Genomic DNA, 24,604 nt, shown 5'->3' with positions numbered 1-24,604 from the left:
TCAGTACCACATTCACCACTCCACAACTCAGTACCACATTCACCACTCCACAACTCAGTACCACATTCACCACTCCACAACTCAGTACCACATTCACCACTCCACAACTCAGTACCACATTCACCACTCCACAACTCAGTACCACATTCACCACTCCACAACTCAGTACCACATTCACCACTCCACAACACTGTACCACATTCACCACTCCATAACTCAGTACCATATTCACCACTCCACAACTCAGTACCATATTCACCACTCAGTACCATATTCACCACTCAGTACCATATTCACCACTCCACAACTCAGTACCACATTCACCACAGGTGTGATTCGATAATTCATGAAGTATGTTTAACCACCCGGTTTTAACTACAGTATGCATGTGTGTAGAAGCGTACGGACTGGGCTGGCCGAGAGATATGTTATTATTGGAGTGCTCCCTAAATGGAACACTATTACCTATTTAGTGCACCAGTTTTTTACCAGGGCCGTATATAGGAACTAGGGTGCTATTTGGGATGCAGTACCACATTCACCACTCCACAACTCAGTACCACATTCACCACTCCACAACTCAGTACCACATTCACCACTCCATAACTCAGTACCACATTCACCACTCCATCACTCAGTACCACATTCACCACTCAGTACCATATTCACCACTCAGTACCATATTCACCACTCCACAACTCAGTACCATATTCACCACTCCACAACTCAGTACCATATTCACCACTCCACAACTCAGTACCATATTCACCACTCCACAACTCAGTACCACATTCACCACTCCACAACTCAGTACCATATTCACCACTCCACAACTCAGTACCACATTCACCACTCCACAACTCAGTACCACATTCACCACTCCATAACTCAGTACCACACTCACCACTCCATAACACTGTACCACATTCACCACTCCACAACTCAGTACCATATTCACCACTCCACAACTCAGTACCACATTCACCACTCCACAACTCAGTACCACATTCACCACTCCACAACTCAGTACCACATTCACCACTCCACAACTCAGTACCACATTCACCACTCCACAACTCAGTACCATATTCACCACTCCACAACTCAGTACCATATTCACCACTCCACAACTCAGTACCACATTCACCACTCCACAACTCAGTACCACATTCACCACTCCACAACTCAGTACCATATTCACCACTCCATAACACTGTACCACATTCACCACTCCATAACTCAGTACCATATTCACCACTCCACAACTCAGTACCATATTCACCACTCAGTACCATATTCACCACTCCACAACTCAGTACCACATTCACCACAGGTGTGATTCGATAATTCATGAAGTATGTTTAACCACCCGGTTTTAACTACAGTATGCATGTGTGTAGAAGCGTACGGACTGGGCTGGCCGAGAGATATGTTATTATTGGAGTGCTCCCTAAATGGAACACTATTACCTATTTAGTGCACTAGTTTTTTACCAGGGCCGTATATAGGAACTAGGGTGCTATTTGGGATGCATGCCTGGTTTTCATACAGAGTGGCCTCAGCCTCATCAATGGGAATACTACTGAGCTGAACCCCACGGCTTGGGCCACTGGGCCAAAGTTCAGGTTTTATATAAGGGCATGTGTTACGTAAGACCACTGCAGCTAGGGTCTGAGTCTGAGCTGTAAAACTACTGCGGGGTCTGAGTCTGAGCTGTCAAACTACTGCAGGGTCTGAGTCTGAGCTGTAAAACTACTGCGGGGTCTGAGTCTGAGCTGTAAAACTACTGCGGGGTCTGAGTCTGAGCTGTAAAACTACTGCGGGGTCTGAGTCTGAGCTGTAAAACTACTGCGGGGTCTGAGTCTGAGCTGTAAAACTACTGCGGGGTCTGAGTCTGAGCTGTAAAACTACTGCGGGGTCTGAGTCTGAGCTGTAAAACTACTGCGGGGTCTGAGTCTGAGCTGTAAAACTACTGCGGGGTCTGAGTCTGAGCTGTAAAACTACTGCAGGGTCTGAGTCTGAGCTGTAAAACTACTGCAGGTTCTGAGCTTCTACAGTACTCATACATAATTCATACCCTAGCTAAAGCTAAATTAGGACTTTTTTTCATCACTTCTAAAACAAAAGCTGCCCTACCACAGCACTGCAAAGAAAAGTAAGTTGCCTGGTTCTACCTCTGACTAAGTAGACTGAAAAAAATAGATGTTAAGCTACAGTAGATTACATTCAGAAGAGGAATAGTCGAACCCCCTGCCCATGATTCTATTACTGCACTCTTGGAAAAAAGCAGTTAACTATAACCTAAAAGGGTTCTTTGGCTGTCGCCCTAGGAAAATCATTTGAATAACACTTGTTGGTGGTTCCAAGTAGAACCCTTTTGGTTCCAGGTAGAACCCTTTTGGTTCCAAGTAGAACCCTTTTGGTTCCAAGTAGAACCCTTTTGGTTCCAGGTAGAACCCTTTTGGTTCCAAGTAGAACCCTTTTGGTTCCAAGTAGAACCCTTTTGGTTCCAAGTAGAACCCTTTTGGTTCCAAGTAGAACCCTTTTGGTTCCAAGTAGAACCCTTTTGGTTCCAAGTAGAACCCTTTTGGTTCCAAGTAGAACCCTTTTGGTTCCAAGTAGAACCCTTTTGGTTCCAAGTAGAACCCTTTTGGTTCCAAGTAGAACCATTTAGAGAAGAGGGAAACAAAAAGGGTTCTCCTAAGTGGACAACCAAACCTTTTTTTCTAAGAGTTTAGCTTTCCAGACTGATTGTCAATTGATCAGTGTTCAATTGGATGTATATATTTTATTGACAAATGAGGGTCTGGTTCAAATAAAATACATTATTCCTGTCTCATCTACTAAAACTCAACACCTATGTTGGACTCTCAAAATACAAGTGTCACACAAAATTCTGCCTGTAGGTTGATTTATAAATTTGACCAGGTGAAACTAACCTGCCACAGAGATGATGAAGGAAGCGTCCATGGCGTCGATGCCCAGGTTCCTGGCCCGGGCAGACAGGTGGAAGTAAGGGATGAAGTAAGCCAGCTGGCTAAACACCAGGGACCAGGTATAGATGCAGAAGAAGGGGTTCTTTAACAGGGAGAAGTCCAGGACTCGGTTTTTCACGAATGGTGGGATAGGGTCGTCCACGGTGGTGGTGCCGTTCGGCGAGGAGAACCCAACCACAGCGGAACCGTTTATGCTAATGGTACCGTTCTGTTCCACAGGACTGGGGGTGTCTGTGAGTGGCGTGGTGGGGGACTGCTCCTGAACGTTCCCGTTCACCTGCCTGTTCTGGACACGTTTGGTCAGTTCAGGGTTTGGTGGAGGTGGGTGGCTGTGGTTGCTCTGACCCAGCCCATGGGTCGTGGCCTTCTCTTGGGTCTCAGCGTCCCAGCGGAGGGGTGGAGGAATGGAAAAGGAAGAGTCTGATTTGGCGATGCCATTGGTTAACGGCGTGGATCCGTTAAGGCAGCATCCATTCTGAGAGCAGTTATTTTCCTTCTCTGGACCTATCAGAGGGCTTTTTTGGATGAATGACGATGAGGATGAGGAAGGGGGTGGTGCGGGCTTCACGTGGATGGGTCTTAGCAGCATCCCAGAGGCCACCAGGTTCAACATCAGGCCTCCCAGGATCAGCAGAGCTCCTGTGGAAATAACAAAGGCTCTTTACAGGCTCTTTACAGGGTCAATCTAAAATAAGCATACAGTAGACGTGTGACAGACAGAGAAATATACATAATTTTCACATCATTAAATGATGAATCATTAAATACTTCCCACACACCAACAGACATAGTGTGTGTGTCTGTCTGTGTGTCAGTACCTTGCCAGGCATACTTTTCCAGCAGCAGCTGAGTGAAGGGGGCGAGGGCGAAGGTCAAGCCCATCCCAGACCTTCCGATGGAGTATGCCGTCGCTAACCTCTTACGGAAATATGTTGCCGTGACAACTGAGGTGGCTTGGTACAGGAGCGCAAAACCAAGGCCTGAGAGGGGATACATGATATGTTTATGATCATAAACTGGGTGGTTCAAGCCCTGAATGCTGATTGGCTGAAAGCCGTGGAATATCAGACTGTATACCCACGGGTATGACAAAACATTTACTGCTCTAATTACGTTGGTAACCAGTTTATAATAGCAATAAGGCACCTCAGGAGTTTGTGACATGGTCATTATACCACGGCTAAGTGCTGTGTCCAGACACTGTGCGTTGCGTCCTGCCTAAGAACAGCCCTTAGCCGTGGTATATTGGCCATATATCACACCCCCCTGTGCCTTATTGCTTAATCATATACTTATGATTCAGAATTATTCATTAGAAACCTGTGATTTCTCAACAAAATACAAACGCTAGACAGATAAACCCCTCAGTTCTAGTATATCAAATACCTCAAGACAAAATACTTGCAAGTATACAAATTAAGACTTAGGACCCAGGGCTACTTTGCTATGTAGCACGGCTAGCGGCTGCACTTTAACCTTTAACCTCTTTTAACTTGTTAGCTTACCTACAATCAGCCCCATGCTGATATAGAGGAATACCACGCTGGTGGCAAAGATACTCATGAGGAAGCCAACACTGACCAGCACAGCCCCGGCTATAGAGGTCACTCTGTTACCCAACTTCGCACAAGCTACAGAGGCCAAGGGACCTACACAGGAACAAACAGATACATTTGAAAATGTGTCCCATAATTTGTTCATTCATCCATCCATCCACTAAGTTCTTAGTTAGAAAGACAGGTGTCAGATCTTGTCAGTGGTTAAGGCGATGCAACACAAGAGCCAGACCCCAGACCGCAGACCCAGACCGCAGACCCCTGACGGACGAGTGATGTGGTCAGACTTTGATTTCATGTGAACTCTGACCTTGAGCGAGACACATACACACACGCAAACAAATATGACTTCCACACACACACACACACACACACACACAGTTGTAGTCTGAATGTTTTCCTGTCATGTGAACTCTGACCTCCTGAGAGCCGCAGGCTAGACATGATGGAGCCGATCCAGCTGATACTCTCTGCTGACCCTCCGAACTCATCCTGGAACGCCACGAAGAAGATCCCAAAACTTTTTAGGGTCCCCATCACCAGCACATTCACCTGGAGGCATAGACCGACGGAGGGAGGTACACAGATAGGCAGGCAGACAGACGCATGCAGGCACAAACACACACACACACACACAAAGCAACATGTGAGCACATGGTCTGCCACACTACAACCATGCAGGGTTGGGGTCAATTCCTTTTCAATTCAGGAAGTACAGTACACCACAATTCAAATTCACTTCAATGCTGGAATAGGAATTTGGTTCATTTTCCAAATGGACCACAACCTTGTGTAATTGCATAACATATCAACAATTATTTCAAGAAATGCTAGAAACGTGTCTAATAGACAAACATTTCGTAAACCTCCCAAAAAACACCCGAAGATGGAGGAAAGAAGAATCCGTACCAGGAAGCAGTGAAGTACGACCATCCAGCCCCAGCCACCGTCCGGGGGGTCTTCATATTGGATCTCCTTCCCTTTCTTCTCATCCTCGGTCTTCATACAGGTATTACTTCTCCTGAACAGGTTAACCTTGGCAGCCTTGGGCTCGCTGCAAACAAACCACAACAATGCAACACTTTCAAAGTACACCATATCCATATGTAGTACTTTCATATCCATATATAATACTTTCATATCTATATATAATACTTTGAAAGTACACCATATCCATATATAATACTTTCATATCCATATATAATACTTTGAAAGTACACCATATCCATATGTAATACTTTCATATCCATATGTAATATTTTCAAAGTACACCATATCCACATATAATACTTTCATATCCATATATAATACTTTCATATCCATATATAATACTTTGAAAGTACACCATATCCATATATAATACATTCATATCCATATATAATACTTTCATATCCATATGTAGTACTGTCATATCCATATGTAGTACTTTCAAAGTACACCATATCCATATATAATACTTTCATATCCATATATAATACTTTCAATGTACACCATATCCATATATAATACTTTCATATCCATATATAATACTTTCCAAGTACACTATATCCATATATAATACTTTCAAAGTAAACTGTAACATGTTTTTTATTTATATTTTTAATTCACCTTTATTTAACCAGGTAGGCCAGTTGAGAACTAGTTCTCATTTACAACTGCGACCTGGCCAAGATAAAGCAAAGTAGTGCCACAAAAACAACAACACAGAGTTACACATAAACAAACGTACAGTCAATAACACAATAGAAAAATCTATGTACAGTGTGTGCAAATGCAGAAGAGTAGGGATGTAAGGCAATAAATAGGCCATAGAGGCAAAATAATTACAATTTAGCATTAACACTGGAGTGATAGATGTGTAGATGATGATGTGCAAGTAGAGATACTGGGGTTGCAAAAGAGCAAGAAGATAAATAACAATATGGGATGAGGTAGTTGGGTGTGCTATTTACAGATTGGCTGTGTACATGTTCGGCAACACTGTCAGGGTAAACCGTAACATGGCAACACTGTCAAAGTAAACCGTAACATGGCAACACTGTCAAAGTAAACCGTAACATGGCAACACTGTAAACCGTAACATGGCAACACTGTCAAAGTAAACCGTAACATGGCAACACTGTCAAAGTAAACCATAACATGGCAACACTGTCAAAGTAAACCGTAACATGGCAACACTGTCAAAGTAAACTGTAACATGGCAACACTGTCAAAGTAAACCATAACATGGCAACACTGTAAACCGTAACATGGCAACACTGTCAAAGTAAACCGTAACATGGCAACACTGTCAAAGTAAACCGTAACATGGCAACACTGTCAAAGTAAACCATAACATGGCAACACCGTCAAAGTAAACCGTAACATGGCAACACTGTCAAAGTAAGCTGTAACATGGCAACACTGTCAAAGTAAACCATAACATGGCAACACTGTAAACCGTAACATGGCAACACTGTCAAAGTAAACCGTAACATGGCAACACTGTCAAAGTAAACTGTAACATGGCAACACTGTCAAAGTAAACCGTAACATGGCAACACTGTAAACCGTAACATGGCAACACTGACAAAGTAAACCATAACATGGCAACACTGTCAAAGTAAACCGTAACATGGCAACACTGTCAAAGTAAACCGTAACATGGCAACACTGTAAACCGTAACATGGCAACACTGACAAAGTAAACCATAACATGGCAACACTGTCAAAGTAAACCGTAACATGGCAACACTGTCAAAGTAAACCGTAACATGGCAACACTGTAAACCGTAACATGGCAACACTGTCAAAGTAAACCGTAACATGGCAACACTGTCAAAGTAAACCATAACATGGCAACACTGTCAAAGTAAACCGTAACATGGCAACACTGTCAAAGTAAACCATAACATGGCAACACTGTCAAAGTAAACCGTAACATGGCAACACTGTCAAAGTAAACCGTATCATGACAACACTGTCAAAGTAAACCGTAACATGGCAACACTGTCAAAGTAAACCGTAACATGGCAACACTGTCAAAGTAAACCATAACATGGCAACACTGTCAAAGTAAACCGTAACATGGCAACACTGTCAAAGTAAACCGTATCATGACAACACTGTCAAAGTAAACCGTAACATGGCAACACTGTCAAAGTAAACCATAACATGGCAACACTGTCAAAGTAAACCATAACATGGCAACACTGTCAAAGTAAACCGTAACATGGCAACGCTGTCAAAGTAAACTGTAACATGGCAACACTGACAAAGTAAACCGTAACATGGCAACACTGTAAACCGTAACATGGCAACACTGACAAAGTAAACCATAACATGGCAACACTGTCAAAGTAAACCGTAACATGGCAACACTGTCAAAGTAAACCGTAACATGGCAACACTGTAAACCGTAACATGGCAACACTGTCAAAGTAAACCGTAACATGGCAACACTGTCAAAGTAAACCATAACATGGCAACACTGTCAAAGTAAACCGTAACATGGCAACACTGTCAAAGTAAACCGTAACATGGCAACACTGTCAAAGTAAACCGTATCATGACAACACTGTCAAAGTAAACCGTAACATGGCAACACTGTCAAAGTAAACCGTAACATGGCAACACTGTCAAAGTAAACCATAACATGGCAACACTGTCAAAGTAAACCGTAACATGGCAACACTGTCAAAGTAAACCATAACATGGCAACACTGTCAAAGTAAACCGTAACATGGCAACACTGTCTAGGTAAACCGTATCATGACAACACTGTCAAAGTAAACCGTAACATGACAACACTGTCAAAGTAAACCGTAACATGGCAACACTGTCAAAGTAAACCATAACATGGCAACACTGTCAAAGTAAACCATAACATGGCAACACTGTCAAAGTAAACCGTAACATGGCAACACTGTCAAAGTAAACTGTAACATGGCAACACTGACAAAGTAAACCGTAACATGGCAACACTGTAAACCGTAACATGGCAACACTGACAAAGTAAACCATAACATGGCAACACTGTCAAAGTAAACCGTAACATGGCAACACTGTCAAAGTAAACCGTAACATGGCAACACTGTAAACCGTAACATGGCAACACTGTCAAAGTAAACTGTAACATGGCAACACTGTCAAAGTAAACCGTAACATGGCAACACTGTCAAAGTAAACCGTATCATGACAACACTGTCAAAGTAAACCGTAACATGGCAACACTGTCAGGGTAAACCGTAACATGGCAACACTGTCAAAGTAAACCGTAACATGGCAACACTGTCAAAGTAAACCATAACATGGCAACACTGTCAAAGTAAACCGTATCATGACAACACTGTCAAAGTAAACCATAACATGGCAACACTGTCAGGGTAAACCGTAACATGGCAACACTGTCAAAGTAAACCGTAACATGGCAACACTGTCAAAGTAAACCATAACATGGCAACACTGTCAAAGTAAAATATAACATGGCAATACTGTCAAAGTAAACCGTATCCATATGTTATACTTTAGGCCACACAAGCTTACAGAACAGGACCGCTGAGTGCTGAAGAAACGTTATGCCTCTGGAAGAAACGTCAGCACAAGAACTGTTAGACGGAAGCTTCATGAAATGGGTTTCCATGGCCGACCAGCCGCACACAAGCCTAAGATCACCAGATGCCAAGCGTCAGCTGGAGTGGTATAAAGCTCGACGCCATTGGACTCTGGAGCAGTGGAATGATGAATCACACCACCATCTGGCAGTCCAATGGACAAATCTAGGTTTGGCGGATGCCAGGAGAACGCTACCTGCCTGAATGCACAATGCCAACTGTAAAGTGATGGAGGAGGAATAATGGTCTGGGGCTGGTTTTCATGGTTCAGGCCCCTTAGTTCAAGTGAAGGGGGTGTCCTCGGATGGGGCCACAGTGTCTCCTGACCCCTCCTGTCTCAGCCTCCAGTATTTATGCTGCAGTAGTTTATGTGTCGGGGGGCTAGGGTCAGTTTGTTATATCTGGAGTACTTCTCCTGTCCTATTCGGTGTCCTGTGTGAATCTAAGTGTGCGATCTCTAATTCTCTCCTTCTCTCTTTCTTTCTCTCTCTCGGAGGACCTGAGGCCTAGGACCATGCCCCAGGACTACCTGACACGATGACTCCTTGCTGTCCCCAGTCCACCTGGCCGTGCTGCTGCTCCAGTTTCAACTGTTCTGCCTTATTATTATTCGACCATGCTGGTCATTTATGAACATTTGAACATCTTGGCCATGTTCTGTTATAATCTCCACCCGGCACAGCCAGAAGAGGACTGGCCACCCCACATAGCCTGGTTCCTTTTTAGGTTTCTTCCTAGGTTTTGGCCTTTCTAGGGAGTTTTTCCTAGCCATCGTGCTTCTACACCTGCATTGCTTGCTGTTTGGGGTTTTAGGCTGGGTTTCTGTACAGCACTGAGATATCAGCTGATGTACGAAGGGCTATATAAATAAATTTGATTTGATTTGATTTGAAGGGAAATCTTAACACTACAGCATACAATGACTTTCTAGATGACTCTGTGCTTCCAACTTTGTGGCAACAGTTTGGGGAAGGCCCTTTCCTGTTTCAGTATTACAATGCCCCGTGCACTAAGCAAGGTCCACACATAAATTATTTGTTGAGATCGTTGTGGAAGAACTTGACTGGTCTGCACAGAACCCTGACCTCAACCCCATCGAACACCTTTAGGATGAATTGGAACGCCGGCTGTAAGCCAGACCTAATTGCCCACCATCAGTGGCCAACCTCACTAATGCTTGTGGCTGAATGGAAGCCCCGCAACAATGTGCAACAATGTGACCAGCATTTCCTCATACCGCGCGACATGGAGTTGATGGATGGAGTTGATCCGATATTGCTTGTGGTCTGTGGAATGTTGTCCCACTCCTCTTCAATGGCTGTGTGAAGTTGCTGGATAATCTTTGTGAATTCAAAATGCAATTGTGTTCATTGTCCGCAACAACGCCTCTTCAACCTCAGGAGGCTGAAGAAATGTGTCTTGTCACCTAAAACCCTCACAAACTTTTATAGATGCACAATTGAGAGCGTCCTGTCGGGCTGTATCACCGCCTGGTACGGCAACTGCACCGCCCACAACCGCAGGGCTCTCCAGAGGGTGGTGCGGTCTGCACAACGCATCACCGGGGGCAAACTACATGCCCTCCAGGCCACAGCACCCGTTGTCACAGGAAGGCCAAAAAGATCATCAAGGACAACAACCACCCGAGCCATTGCCTGTTCACCCCGCTACCATCCAGAAGGTGAGGTCAGTACAGGTGCATAAAGCTGGGACCGAGAGACTGAAAAACAGCTTTGTGTGTATTAGGTAGTTGTTGGGGAATTGTTTGATTACTTGTTAGATATTATTGCACTGTCGGAACTAGAAGCACAAGCATTTCGCTACACTCGCAATAACATCTGCTAACCATGTATATGTGACCAATAATATTTAATTTGATTTGATATCGATTACGACGTCAAACTGCAGTCAGGTCAAGGACAACCAGCACGCAGATGAGCTTCCCCGAGACGGTTTCTGACAGTATGTGCAGAAATTATTCGGTTGTGCAAACTCACAGTTTCATCAGCTCTCCGGGTGGCTGGTCTCAGACAATCCTAAAGGGGAAGAAGCCGGATTTGGAGGTCCTGGGCTGGAGTGGTTGCACATGCTCTGTGGTTGTGAGGCCAGATGGATGTGAGGCCAGATGGATGTACTGGAGGAATGGATATTCAGTTCTCTTGCAACAGCTTTGGTGGAGATTCCTGCAGTCAGCATACCAATTGCACGCTCCCTCAAAAACTTGAGACATCTGAGGCATTGTGTTGCGTGACAGAACTGCACATTTTAGAGTGGCCTTTTATTGTCCCCAGCAGAAGGTGCACCTGTGTATTGATCATGCTGTTTAATCATCTTCTTGATATGCCACACCTGTCAGGTGGATGGATTATGCTCACTAACAAGGATGTAAACAAATTTGTGTACTACATCTGAGAGAAATAAGCTTTTTGTGCATTTGGGGATATTTTATTTCAGCTCATGAAACATGGGACCAACACTTTACATGTTGAGTTTATATTTTATTTCCGTGTAAAAACGCCTTCACATGGAAACAGACTTGGAAGGTACTGGTTCCAGGTGCCAGAGGAAGGCCCTAAAAATTGTCAAAGACTCCAGCCACCCCAGTCATAGACTGTTCTCTCTGCTACCGCATGGCAAGCGGTACCAGAGCGCCAAGTCTAGGTCAAAGAGGCTCCTAAAACAGATTCTACCCCCAAGCTATAAGACTCCTTAACATCTAATCAAATGGCTACCCAGACTATTTGCATTGCCCCCCCCCCCCCCCCACCCCACACTCTTTTACGCTGCTGCTACTCTCTGTTATTATCTATGCATAGTCACTTTAATAACGCTACCTACATGTACATATTACCTCAATTACCTTGACTAACCGGTGCCCCCGCACATTGACTCTGTACCGGTACACCCTGTATATAGCCTCACTATTGTTATTTTACTACTTTATTTGTTACTTTTATTTTTTGTTATCTTTTTTAAAACTGCATTGTTGGTTAAGGGCTTGTACGTTAGCATTTCATTGTTGTATACGGCGCATGTGACAAACACAATTTGATTTGATTTGAAAGCATTTGAAGGACAAACACAATTTCCAAGAATACTGCCAGCCTATCCTAGTTCCCAGCAACTACATTGACTGATAGCTTTTTTTTCTTCTGTTAAACATCTCTGTTAGACATTGCTTGCAGATCCCGTATCATCAATAAACAATTCTCTCTGTAAGTGCTGCAAGAGTCTGCATGTCTTCAAGTAAAATATATATCCTCTTCTACAACCACCAACACATTGCAACATATTCCACACTTCATTGATTGCTGATACAGCGAAGGACTAAGGACAGAGGTCAAAGAGGGACATTCAAATCAGTACATTGATAGGTGGAAGAGTCCCGGAATGTCCCGGAATCACAAGGGAATGTACAGGAACTCCAGAATCCTTTTTCGCCAGAAGGTATACTGGAAAACATGAGCATTTTCGGGCAGTTACCCAAGTTTTTGCTCCCCTATCTATGACTCACCACAATTCCTCTGCTGTCCTCGGATGATACTTTGCATCGTGCAACACTGAAATATATTCCACACGAATGGACAGCCAGACATACAAGGCCATACATGACAATAGGATCTAAATGCATTGAATGGTATTGCAGGGTAAAGATTGTGCTAAAGATCAATGGTTTATCTCAGGTGTATTCAAATATTACCCTAGGAGTTCCAGACGGTGCTGGTTTTCTGTTTTACCTAATAATGAATTTGCACACACCTGGTGTCCCAGGTCTAAATCAGTCCCTGATTAGAGGGGAACAATGAAAACACGCAGTGGAACTGGCTTCCAGGACAAAAGTTGAGTTAGAGTGGATTATCTGTTCATCTGTGAGGACATTCAGTGAGAGTTGGACGTGAGTCTCAGTGGAAAGGTGCACGACCTCTGTCTATCTATTGTAGTTGACAGTGTAGTGATGTTTATACTGTATATGGTGTACTGATGTGTATATAGTGTACTGATGCATATAGTGTATATGGTGTACTGATGTGTATAGTGTACTGATGTATATAGTGTACTGATGTGTATAGTGTACTGATGTGTATAGTGTACTAATGTATATAGTGTACTGATGTGTATAGTGTACTGATGTGTATAGTGTACTGATGTGTATAGTGTACTAATGTATATAGTGTACTGATGTGTGTAGTGTATATAACTTACTGATGTGTGTGGTGTACTGATGTGTGTAGTGTACAGATGTGTATAGTGTACATATGTGTATAGTGTACTGATGTGTATAGTGTACAGATGTGTATAGTGTAGTGATCTGTATAGTGTATATATTGTACTGATGTGTGTAGTAGAAGGGACGATTTCAAGTTTTCATAACAATCGGTAATCTGCATTTTTGGACAGCGATCATGGCCGATTACATTGCACTCAGCACTGCGTGGCCGGCTGACTACCTGTTATGCGATTGTAGCAAGGAGCCAAGGTAAGGTGCTAGCTAGCATTAAACATATCTTATAAAAAACAATCAATCTTTACATAATCACTAGTTAACTACACAAGGTTGATGATATTACTCTAGTTTGTCCTGTGTAATCGATGCGGTGCCTGTTAATTTATCATTGAATCACAGCCTACTTCGCCAAACGGGTGATTTAACAAGCGCATTCGTAAAAAAAAGCAGTCGTTGCCCCAATGTCTACCTAACCATAAACATCAACGCCTTTCTTAGAATCAATACACAATTATATATTCTTAAACCTGCATATTTAGCTAATATTGCCTGATAACATTCATTTATTTTAACTAGGGAAATTGTGTCACTTCTCTTGCGTTCTGTGCAACAGAGTCAGGGTATATGCAGCAGTTTGGGCCGCCTGGCTCGTTGCGAACTGTGTGAAGACCGTTTCTTCCTAACAAAAACAGCCAACTTCGCAAAAAGGGGGATAATTTAACAAAAGCGCATTTGCGAAAAAAGCACAATCGTTGCACGAATGTACCTAACCATAAACATCAATGCCTTTCTTAAAATCAATACACAGAAGTATATATTTTTAAACCGACATATTTAGTTAAAATAAATTCATGTTAGCAGGCAATATTAAACTAGGGAAATTGTGTCACTTCTCTTGTGTTCATTGCACGCAGAGTCAGGGTATATGCAACAGTTTGGGTCCCCTGGCTCGTTGAGAACTAATTTGCCAAAATGTTTACGTAATTATGACATAACATTGAAGGTTGTGCAATGTAACAGCAATATTTAGACTTATGGATGCCACCCGTTAGATTAAATACGGAACGGTTCCGTATTTCACTGAAAGAATAAATGTTTTGTTTTCTAAATGATAGTTTCCGGATTTGACCATAATAATGACCTAAGACTCGTATTTCTGTGTGTTATTATAATTAAGTCTATGATTTGATAGAGCAGTCTGACTGAGCGGTGGTAGGCAGCAGCAGGCTCTTAAGCATTCATTCAAACAGCACTTTACTGCGTTTGCCAGCAGCTCTTTGCAATGCTTCAAGCAGTGTGCTGTTTATGACCAAGCCTATTAACTCCCGAGATTAGGCAAGGTATATTAAATACAAATGGTATAGAGGGAAATAGTCCTATAATAACTAGAACCTAAAACTTCTTACCTGGGAATATTGAAGACTCATGTTAAAAGGAACCACCAGCATTCACATGTTCTCATGTTCTGAGCAAGGAACCTAAACGTTAGCTATTTTACATAGCACATTTTGCACTTTTACTTTCTTCCTCAACACTTTGTTTTTGCATTATTTAAACCAAATTTAACATGTTTCATGATTTATTTGAGACTAAATTGATTTTATTTATGTATTATATTAAGTTAAAATAAAAGTGTTCATTCGGTATTGTTGTAATTGTCATTATTACAAATATATATATAAAAATCGGCCGATTAATCGGTATCGGCTTTTTTGTTCGATCATCCAATAATCGGTATCGGTGTTGAAAAATCATAATCGGTCGACCTCTAGTGTATAGTGTATATAGTTTACTGATTTGCATAATGTAATGATGTGTATTGTGTACCGATGTGTGTGGTGTTTATAGTATACTGATGTGAATAGTGTACTAATATTATTGGGATAATTAAGAACAACTTTTCGGCCTAAATTAAAAAATACAGGTTTGGGGCGGCAGGGTAGCCGAGTGGTTAGAGCATTGGACTAGTAACCGAAAGGTTGCAAGTTCGAATCCCTGAGCTGACAAAGTACAAATCTGTCGTTCTGCCCCTGAACAGGCAGTTAACCCACTGTTCCTAGGCCATCATTGAAAATAAGATTTTGTTCTTAACTGACTTGCCTAGTTAAATAAAGGTAAAATAAAAAAATATCTGTGAAACCCTCTGCATTTTCAATTATTATGGTGGCAGCATCATGTCATGGGTATGCTTGTCATCTGCAGGGACTGGGGAGATTGTCGGGATCAAAATAAATATGAAAGGAGTGAAACCCAGGTAAAAATGTAAAGTAAAACACGTCTCAGTCTTTTGAAAACATAACTCTGGAATAGTTTTATTTTTTCAGCGAGACAATTACACAAATGCTTATGCCAAAGACACAACAGAATAGCTTTCCAATAGGTGTTGAGTGGTCGACTTTGACTAGGCACTGTATCTCTCAATATGAAAATACGTATATTCTATATTCATGAAAATACATATCCTGGATATTATACCTAAACATACACTACCATTCAAAAGTTTAGGATCACTTAGAAATGTCCTTGTTTATGAAAGAAAAGCACATCTTTTGTCCATTTAAAATAACATAAAATTGATCAGAAATACAGTGTAGACATTGTTAATGATATAAATGACTATTTTAGCTGGAAATTGAAGATTTCCGTTGGTAGATTAGTGGGGTTCCGTGTGGTAGAGGGGACCAATCCAATTGACAAAATAGTTATAGTTATAGTGGCCCAAGAAAATTGTCCGATGGACCTATTCAGCTAGCAGCCGATATGCTCTAGACAGCTAACGATTAGCGGTCCGCAGTTAGCAGATGGGCGTTCAGGTTACGTCGCGACGGAGGGGCCAGTTGAATAACCCCCTCGGGCAGATAACGTCGGTAGACCAGTCGTGAAGGCCTGGTGGGGCTCCACACCGGCAGTAAAACGGGTCCAGATAGGTGATTGTAGCCCAGGAGTGGCTGATGGAACTCTTCAGCTAGCCGGAAGATGGCAAGCAAGCAACACTGAGCCATGCATGAAAGCACCAGCTGTTCCGGATGACTGTATGGTCACGCTCTCTGTAGCCGATGTAAGACCTTTAAACAGGTTAATGTTCATACTGATTACCAGAATGTGTACTCAGAGCATGCGCTGACCAGCTGGCTAGTGTCTTCACTGACATTTTCAACCTTTCCCTGACCCAGTCTGTAATACCAACATGTTTCAAGCTGACCACCATAGTCCCTGTGCCCAAGAACGCCAAGGTAACCTGTTTAAATAACTACTGTGAGTAGTAGCACTCACATCTGTAGTCATGCAATGCTTTGAAAGGCTGGTCATGACTCATGACATCAACACCCTCATCCCGGAAACTCTAGACCCACGCCAATTCCCATACCGCCCCAACAGATCTACAGATGACGCATTCTCAATCACACTCCACACTGCCCTTTCCCACCTGGACAAAAGGAACACATATGTGAGAATGATGTTCATTGACTACAGCTCAGTGTTCAACAAAGCATACCTGGTAGTTTTTTAAACAGTACCCTACCCCCAAGACCAATTTGTGTGTTAATTTGACAATTGAAAAAATAAATACTGCTTAAATACTGTATCACGTTTCAGGTAAGACCCACGTGCAGACTGTGTTGAAGTAACAATGTTGATTACAACAACAGGGGTAGGCAAACGACAGGTCAAGGCAGGCAGAGGTCGTAATCCAGAGTAGGGGCAAAGGTACCAGATGGCAGGTAGGCTCAGGCTCAGGGGCAGGGGCAGGCAGAGTGGTCAGGCAGGTGGGCATAGAGTCAGGACAGGAAAGGGTCTAAACCAGGAGGGCGAGAAAAGAGAGACTGGGGAAAAGCAGGAGCTGAGAAACACAACGCTGGTTGACTTAACAAACAAGACGAACTGGCAACAGACAAACAGAGAACACAGTTATAAGTACCTAGGGGATAATGGGGAAGATGGGCGACACCTGGAGGGGGTGGATACAAGCACAAGGACAGGTGAAACAGATCCGGGCGTGACACACTGTGATGCAGGTTGGATTGAATTGAGCCCTAATCAAAAATGTTCAAGGGGATGATTACACTTTTCTTCCCAACACAATACTGCAATAAATGCACATTACAAAAATGTGTTTTGTGCTAAATGTGGGATTCGAGTTTACACTGCAAGTTGGCAAAAGATGTCAGCAACTCAGTGCGTTAACACTGTGGGCTAACTGTCCGGAGCCTTACCACTGTGAGCTAACTGTCTGGAGCCTTACCACTGTGAGCTAACTGTCTGGAGCTTTACCACTGTGAGCTAACTGTCTGGAGCTTTACCACTGTGAGCTAACTGTCTGGAGCCTTACCACTGTGAGCTAACTCTCCGGAGCCATACAACTGTGAGCTAACTGTCCAGAGCCTTACCACTGTGAGCTAACTGTCCAGAGCCTTACCACTGTGAGCTAACTGTCTTACCACTGTGAGCTAACTGTCCAGAGCCTTACCACTGTGGGCTAACTGTCCAGAGACTTACCACTGTGAGCTAACTGTCCGGAGCCTTACCACTGTGGGCTAACTGTCCGGAGCCATACCACTGTGAGCTAACTGCCTAAAGCTGTATATATGGTTACGATGCGCATCATCATTTTATTATCACAAATAAAGTGACTAAGTGGGCAGTTGAAGTCAGCGAGGAGGCAAATATTTGTGGGGTTCTTGCATTGAAATTGCATTAAATTCTGCTTATATCACGCTACGCCATCATAAACACAAAGTTCAAATGCTCAAATTTCCGAGATTGTGCGTGCTTTTGAAGTGACAGGTTGCCACGAAATCTGTCGCCTATCTCTGTCACCTATCTCTGTAGCCTTCTAGTAGTCGTGAGGACAATGATTCAGCAGGAGGCAGGCAGGTAGAGGTGGAAATGAGTGTTTACACAGTGCTGGTGTTTCAAAGATTATGTTACAAGTGCATATACGAAGTTCTGTCTTTGAAATGTCAACATTCAAAAGAAAAAGTCTCATCAGGCAAAACCTGTTTGAACCAATAAAGCACAAGTGGGGTCTACCAGGCTCAGATACAGCCTCTCCATGAGTTACCCAACCTTGAACTAAAGTAACCGCAAACAGGCACTTGGCCACACCTATTCTTGGCGCACAGGCCAGGTACTGTATATCTATGCATGCTAAAGCATGTGTTCAGACAACATTAAACAGACACATACTCCCCAAAGAAACACAATGAAGAAATTCCCAGTAAACTGACAGTAATTTGACAGTAAACTGAAAGCAAACAGACAGTAAACTGACGGTAAATTGACAGTAAATTGACAGTAAACCGACAGTAATTTGACTGTAAACTGACAGCAAACAGACAGTAAACTGACGGTAAATTGACAGTAAATTAACAGTAAACCGACAGTAATTTGACAGTAAACTGACGGTAAATTGACAGTAAATTGACAGTAAACCGACAGTAATTTGACAGTAAACTGACAGTAATTTGACAGTAAACAGACAGTAAACTGACAGTAAATTGACATTAAACTGGTAAATGCAATTAAATAAACCAAAAGTTGTGCTGTTTGTGAGCTCTCCAAACAACATTCCCACTTGGAGAATGAGAATGGTATGAATGTATATTATATTTAATGAATTATAAACATTTCCGTAACTAAACATTATAAATGAATGGCGGAATATGTTGCAAGAGGACAAGTACATTAGAGTGTCTAGTTTGAGAAACAGACGCCTCACAAGTCCTCAACTAGCAGCTTCATTAAATAGTACCCGCAAAACACCAGTCTCAACGTCAACAGTGAAGAGGCGACTCCGTGATGTTGGCCTTTTACGCAGAATTCCTCTGTCCAGTGTTCTGTGTTCTTTTGCCCATCTTAATCTTTTCTTTTTATTGGCCAGTCTGAGATATGGCTTTTTCTTTGCAACTCTGCCTTAATCTTAAATAAGCATGCCCCATTCAAGAAATTTAGAACCAGGAGCAGATATAGCCCTTGGTTCTCTCCAGACCTGACTACCCTTGACCAGCACAAAAACATCCTGTGGTTGTTCTGCATTAGCACCGAACAGCCCCCGTGATATGCAACTTTTCAGGGAAGTTAGGAAAGCCAAGGCTAGCTTTTTCAAGCAGAAATTTGCTTCCTGCAACACAAACTCACAAAAGTTCTGGGACAAGGGCCTCCCGGGTGGCGCAGTGGTTAAGGGTGCTGTACTGCAGCGCCAGCTGTGCCATCAGAGACTCTGGGTTCGCGCCCAGGCTCTGTCGTAACTGGCCGCAACCGGGAGGTCCGTGGGGCGACGCAGAATTGGCATAGCGTTGTCCGGGTTAGGGAGGGCTTGGTCGGTAGGGATGTCCTTGTCTCATCGCGCACCAGCGACTCCTGTGGCGGGCCGGGCGCAGTGCGCGCTAACCAAGGTTGCCAGGTGGACAGTGTTTCCTCCGACACATTGGTGCGGCTGGCTTCCGGGTTGGATGTGCGCTGTGTTAAGAAGCAGTGCGGCTTGGTTGGGTTGTATATCGGAGGACGCATGACTTTCAACCTTCGTCTCTCCCGAGCCCGTACGGGAGTTGTAGCGATGAGACAAGATAGTAGCTACTACAACAATTGGATACCACGAAAAAGGGGTAAAAAATACATTTAAAATTAAATTTAAAAAAAGTTCTGGGACACTGTAAAGTCCATGGAGAATAAGAGCACCTCCTCTCAGCTGCCCACTGCACCGAGGATAGGAAACTCTGTCACCACCGATAAATCCACCATAATTGAGAATTTCACTAAGCATTTTTCTACGGCTGGCCATGCTTTCCACCTGGCTACCCCTACCCCGGTCAACAGCCCTGTGCTCCCCACAGCAACCCGCCCAATCCTCCCCCACTTCTCCTTCACCCAAATCCAGATAGCTGATGTTCTGAAAGAGCTGCAAAATCTGGACCCCTACAAACCAGCCGGGCTAGACAATCTGGACCATCTCTTTCTAAAATTATCTGCCGAAATTGTTGCAACCCCTATTACTAGCCTGTTCAACCTCCCCATATACTACCCACCACTGCGACCTGTATGCTCTCGTTGGCTGGCCCTCGCTTCATACTTGTCACCAAACCCACTGGTTCCAGGTCATCTACAAGACCTTGCTAGGTAAAGCCCCGCCTTCTCTCAGCTTGCTGGTCACCATAGCAGCACCTACCCGTAGCACGCGCTCCAGCAGGTATATCTCTCTGGTCACCCCCAAAGCCAATTCCTCCTTTGGCCGCCTCTCCTTCCAGTTCTCTGCTGCCAATGACTGGAACAAATTACAAAAATGACTGAAACTGGAGACACTCATCTCCCTCACTAGCTTTAAGCACCAGCTGTCAGAGCAGCTCACAGATCACTGCACATAGCCCATCTGTAAATAGCCCAAACAACTACCTAATCCCCTACTGTATTTATTTATTTATCTTGCTCCTTTGCACCCCAGTACTTCTACTTTGCACATTCATCTACTGCACATCTACCTTTCCAGTGTTTATTTTTGTATTTACATCGCCACCATGTCCTTTTTGCCTTTACCTCCCTTATCTCACCTCATTTGCACACATTGTATATAGACTTGTTTTTCTACTGTATTGTTGACTGTATGTTTGTTTTACTCCATGTGTAACTCTGTGTTGTTGTATGTGTCGAACTGCTTTGCTTTATCTTGGCCAGGTCGCAGTTGTAAATTAGAACTTGTTCTCAACTCAGCCTACCTGGTTAAATAAATGTGAAATAAATCAATGTTAAAAATAAATTGCCTTGAAGCGAGCATAGAAGGCATTTAGCTCGTCTGGTAGGCTCGCGTCACTGTGCAGCTCACGGCTGGGTTTCCCTTTGCTCTCTGTGATAGTTTGCAAGCCCTGCCACATCTGTGTCAGAGTTGGTGTAGTAGGATTCGATCAAAGTCCTGAATTGACACTGCCTGTTTGATGGTTCGGAGGAGGATGTAGCGGGATTTCTTATAAGCGGCCGGATTAGTGTCCCGCCCTTTGGAAGCTGCAGCTCTAGCCTTTAGCTTAGTGCAGATGTTGCCTTTACTCCATGGCCTCTGGGATATGTACATACGGTCACCGTAGGGACGACGTTGTCGATGCACTTATTAATGAAGCCGGAAACTAAAGTCCTCAAAGCCATCGGATGAATCCCGAAACATATTACAGACTGTGCTAGCGAAACAGTCCTGTAGCTGGTTCACCAAGCAAAAACCTGATACAAATGAATCTAAAGAATGCTATAAGTACATAAATTGTTTGCTCAGTGGGAAATTAATATCCAACTAGTCAGTGAGTTTGTAATTTGTGACAGCAACTATGTGAGCTAATTACAGTATTATAGACACTATATCCTGGGATTCCCTATGATCTATGAAGAATAACCCCTTACAGTATTATTATGTCCTGGGATTTCCTATGATCTTCTATGTAGAAGAACCCCTTACAGTATTATAGACACTATGTCCTGGGATTTTCTATGATCTTCTAGTTAGAAAATGGCGCCACACCAAACTGGAACTCTTCCGACTAGCTTGGAAAGAGAGTATCGTGCAGTATCGAAGAGTCCTCATTGATGCTCGATCATCCTATTTTTCCAACTTAATTGAGAAAAATAAGAACAATCCAAAATGTATTTTTGATACTGTCGCAAAGCTAACTAAAAAGCAGCATTCCCCAAGAGAGGATGGCTTTTCACTTCAGCAGTAATAAATTCATGAACTTCTTTGAGGAAAAGATCATGATCATTAGAAAGCAAATTACGGACTTCTCTTTTAATCTGCGTATTTCTCCAAAGCTCAGTTGTCTTGAGTCTGCACAACTCTGCCAGGACCTAGGATCAAGAGAGACACTCAAGTGTTTTAGTACTATATCTCTTGACACAATGATGAAAACAATCATGGCCTCTAAACCAAGCTGCATACTATTCCAACTATTCCCTATTCCAACTAAACTACTGAAAGAGCTGCTTCCTGTGCTTGGCCCTCCTATGTTGAACATAATACACGTCTCTCTATCCATCAGATGTGTACCAAACTCACTAAAAGTGGCAGTAATAAAGCCTCTCTTGAAAAAGCCAAACCTTGACCCAGAAAATCTAAAAAACTAATCGGCCTATATCGAATCTCCCATTCCTCTCAAAAAAAATTGAAAAAACTGTTGCGCAGCAACTCACTGGCTTCCTGAAGACAAACAATGTATACAAAATGCTTCAGTCTGGTTTCAGACCCCATCATAGCACTGAGACTGCACTTGTGAAGGTGGAAAATTACCTTTTAATGGCGTCAGACCGAGGCTCTGCATCTGTCCTCAGGCTCCTAGACCTTAGTGCTGCTTTTGATACCATCAATCACCACATTCTTTTGGAGAGATTGAAAACCCAAATTAGTCTGCACGGACAAGTTCTGGACTGATTCTTCTGTTGAATCTGACAATTAATCTTGATGGTTGTACAGTCGTCTCAAACAAAACTGTGAAGGACCTCGGCGTTACTCTGGACCCTGATCTCTCTTTTGACGAACATATCAAGACTGTTTCAAGGACAGCTTTTTTCCATCTACGTAACATTGCAAAAATGTTCTGTCCAAAAATGATGCAGAAAAATTCATCCATGCTTTTGTCACTTCTAGGTTAGACTACTGCAATGCTCTACTTTCCGGCTACCCGGATAAAGCACTAAACTTCAGTTAGTGCTAAATATGGCTGCTAGAATCCTGAAAATCCCAAAAGATTTGATCATATTACTCCAGTGCTAGCCTCCCTACACTGGCTTCCTGTAAGACAAGGCCTGATTTCAAGGTTTTACTGTTAACCTACAAAGCATTACATGGGCTTGCTCCTACCTATCTTTCCGATTTGGTCCTGCCGTACATACCTACACGTACGCTACGGTCACAAGCCGCAGGCCTGCTAATTGTCACTAGAATTTCTAATCAAATAGCTGGAGGCAGGGCTTTCTCCTATAGAGCTACATTTTTATGGAATGGTCTGCCTACCCATGTGAGAGACGCAGACTCGGTCTCAACCTTTAAGTCTTTATTGAAGACTCATCTCTTCAGTAGGTCCTATGATTGAGTGTAGTCTGGCCCAGGAGTGTGAAGGTGAACGGAAAAGGCACTGGAGCAACGAACCGCCCTCGCTGTTTCTGCCTGGCCGGTTCTCCTCTCTCCACTGGGATTCTCTGCCTCTAACCCAAATACAGGGACTGAGTCACTGGCTTACTGGTGCTCGTTCATGCCGTCCCTAGGAGGGGTGAGCCACTTGAGTGGGTTGAGTCACTGACGTGGTCTTCCTGTCTGGGTTGGCGCCCCCTCTTGGGTTGTGCCGTGGCGGAGATCTTTGTGGGCTATACTCGGCCTTGTCTCAGGATTGTAAGTTGGTGGTTGAAGATATCCCTCTAGTAGTGTGGGGGCTGTGGGCGTGGTTATATCCTGCCTGTTTGGCTCTGTCCGGGGGTATCATCGGACGGGGCCACAGTGTCTCCTGACCCCTCCTTTCTCAGCCTCCAGTATTTATGCTGCAGTAGTTTATGTGTCGGGGGCTAGGGTCAATCTATTATATCTGGAGTACTTCTCCTGTCTTATCCGGTGTCCTGTGTGAATTTAAGTATGCTCTCTCTAATTCTCTCTTTCTCTTTCTCTCTCTCTCTCTCAGAGGACCTGAGCCCTAGAAACATGCTTCAGGACTACCTGGCATGATGACTCCTTGTTGTCCCCAGTTCACCTGGCCGTGCTGCTGCTCCAGTTTCAACTGTTCTGCCTGCGGCTATGGAACCCTGACCTGTTCACCGGACGTGCTACCTGTTCCAGACCTGCTGTTTTCAACTCTCTAGAGACAGCAGGAGCGGTAGAGATACTCATAATGATCTGCTATGAAAAGCCAACTGACATGTACTCCTGAGGTGCTGACCTGTTGCACCCTCGACAACTACTGTGATTATTATTATTTGACCATGCTGGTTATTTATGAACATTTGGACATCTTGGCCATGTTCTGTTATAATCTCCATTCTGCACAGCCAGAAGAGGACTGGCCACCCCACTCAGAGCCTGGTTCCTGTCTAGGTTTCTTCCTAGATTTTGGTTTTTCCTAGCCACTGTGCTTCTACACCTGCATTGCTTACTGTTTGGGGTTTTAGGCTGGGTTTCTGTACAGCACTTTGAGATATCAGCTGATGTAAGAAGGGCTACAGTGCCTTGCGAAAGTATTCGGCCCCCTTGAACTTTGCGACCTTTTGCCACATTTCAGG

General features: G+C 43.5%; 1 protein-coding gene across 1 annotated transcript in view; it reads right to left on the bottom strand.

The window, feature by feature from the left end:
- slc16a4 (solute carrier family 16 member 4) overlaps positions 1-24,604 on the bottom strand; it is an 81,023-nt gene that overhangs the window by 39,784 nt on the left and 16,635 nt on the right. The window contains exons 3-7 of the mRNA XM_021616945.3: positions 5,462-5,606; positions 4,972-5,104; positions 4,502-4,645; positions 3,815-3,976; positions 2,940-3,635 (exon numbers count right to left, since the gene is read on the bottom strand). Coding sequence (XP_021472620.3) covers positions 2,940-3,635; positions 3,815-3,976; positions 4,502-4,645; positions 4,972-5,104; positions 5,462-5,606 — 1,280 coding nt within the window. The remainder of the gene's footprint in view (positions 1-2,939; positions 3,636-3,814; positions 3,977-4,501; positions 4,646-4,971; positions 5,105-5,461; positions 5,607-24,604) is intronic.

This window comes from Oncorhynchus mykiss, chromosome 9 (genome assembly GCF_057628025.1).
Source record: "Oncorhynchus mykiss isolate SJ-2025 chromosome 9, ASM5762802v1, whole genome shotgun sequence".
NCBI classification, from domain to species: domain Eukaryota; kingdom Metazoa; phylum Chordata; class Actinopteri; order Salmoniformes; family Salmonidae; genus Oncorhynchus; species Oncorhynchus mykiss.
This window is presented reverse-complemented; position numbering and strand designations above follow the sequence as displayed.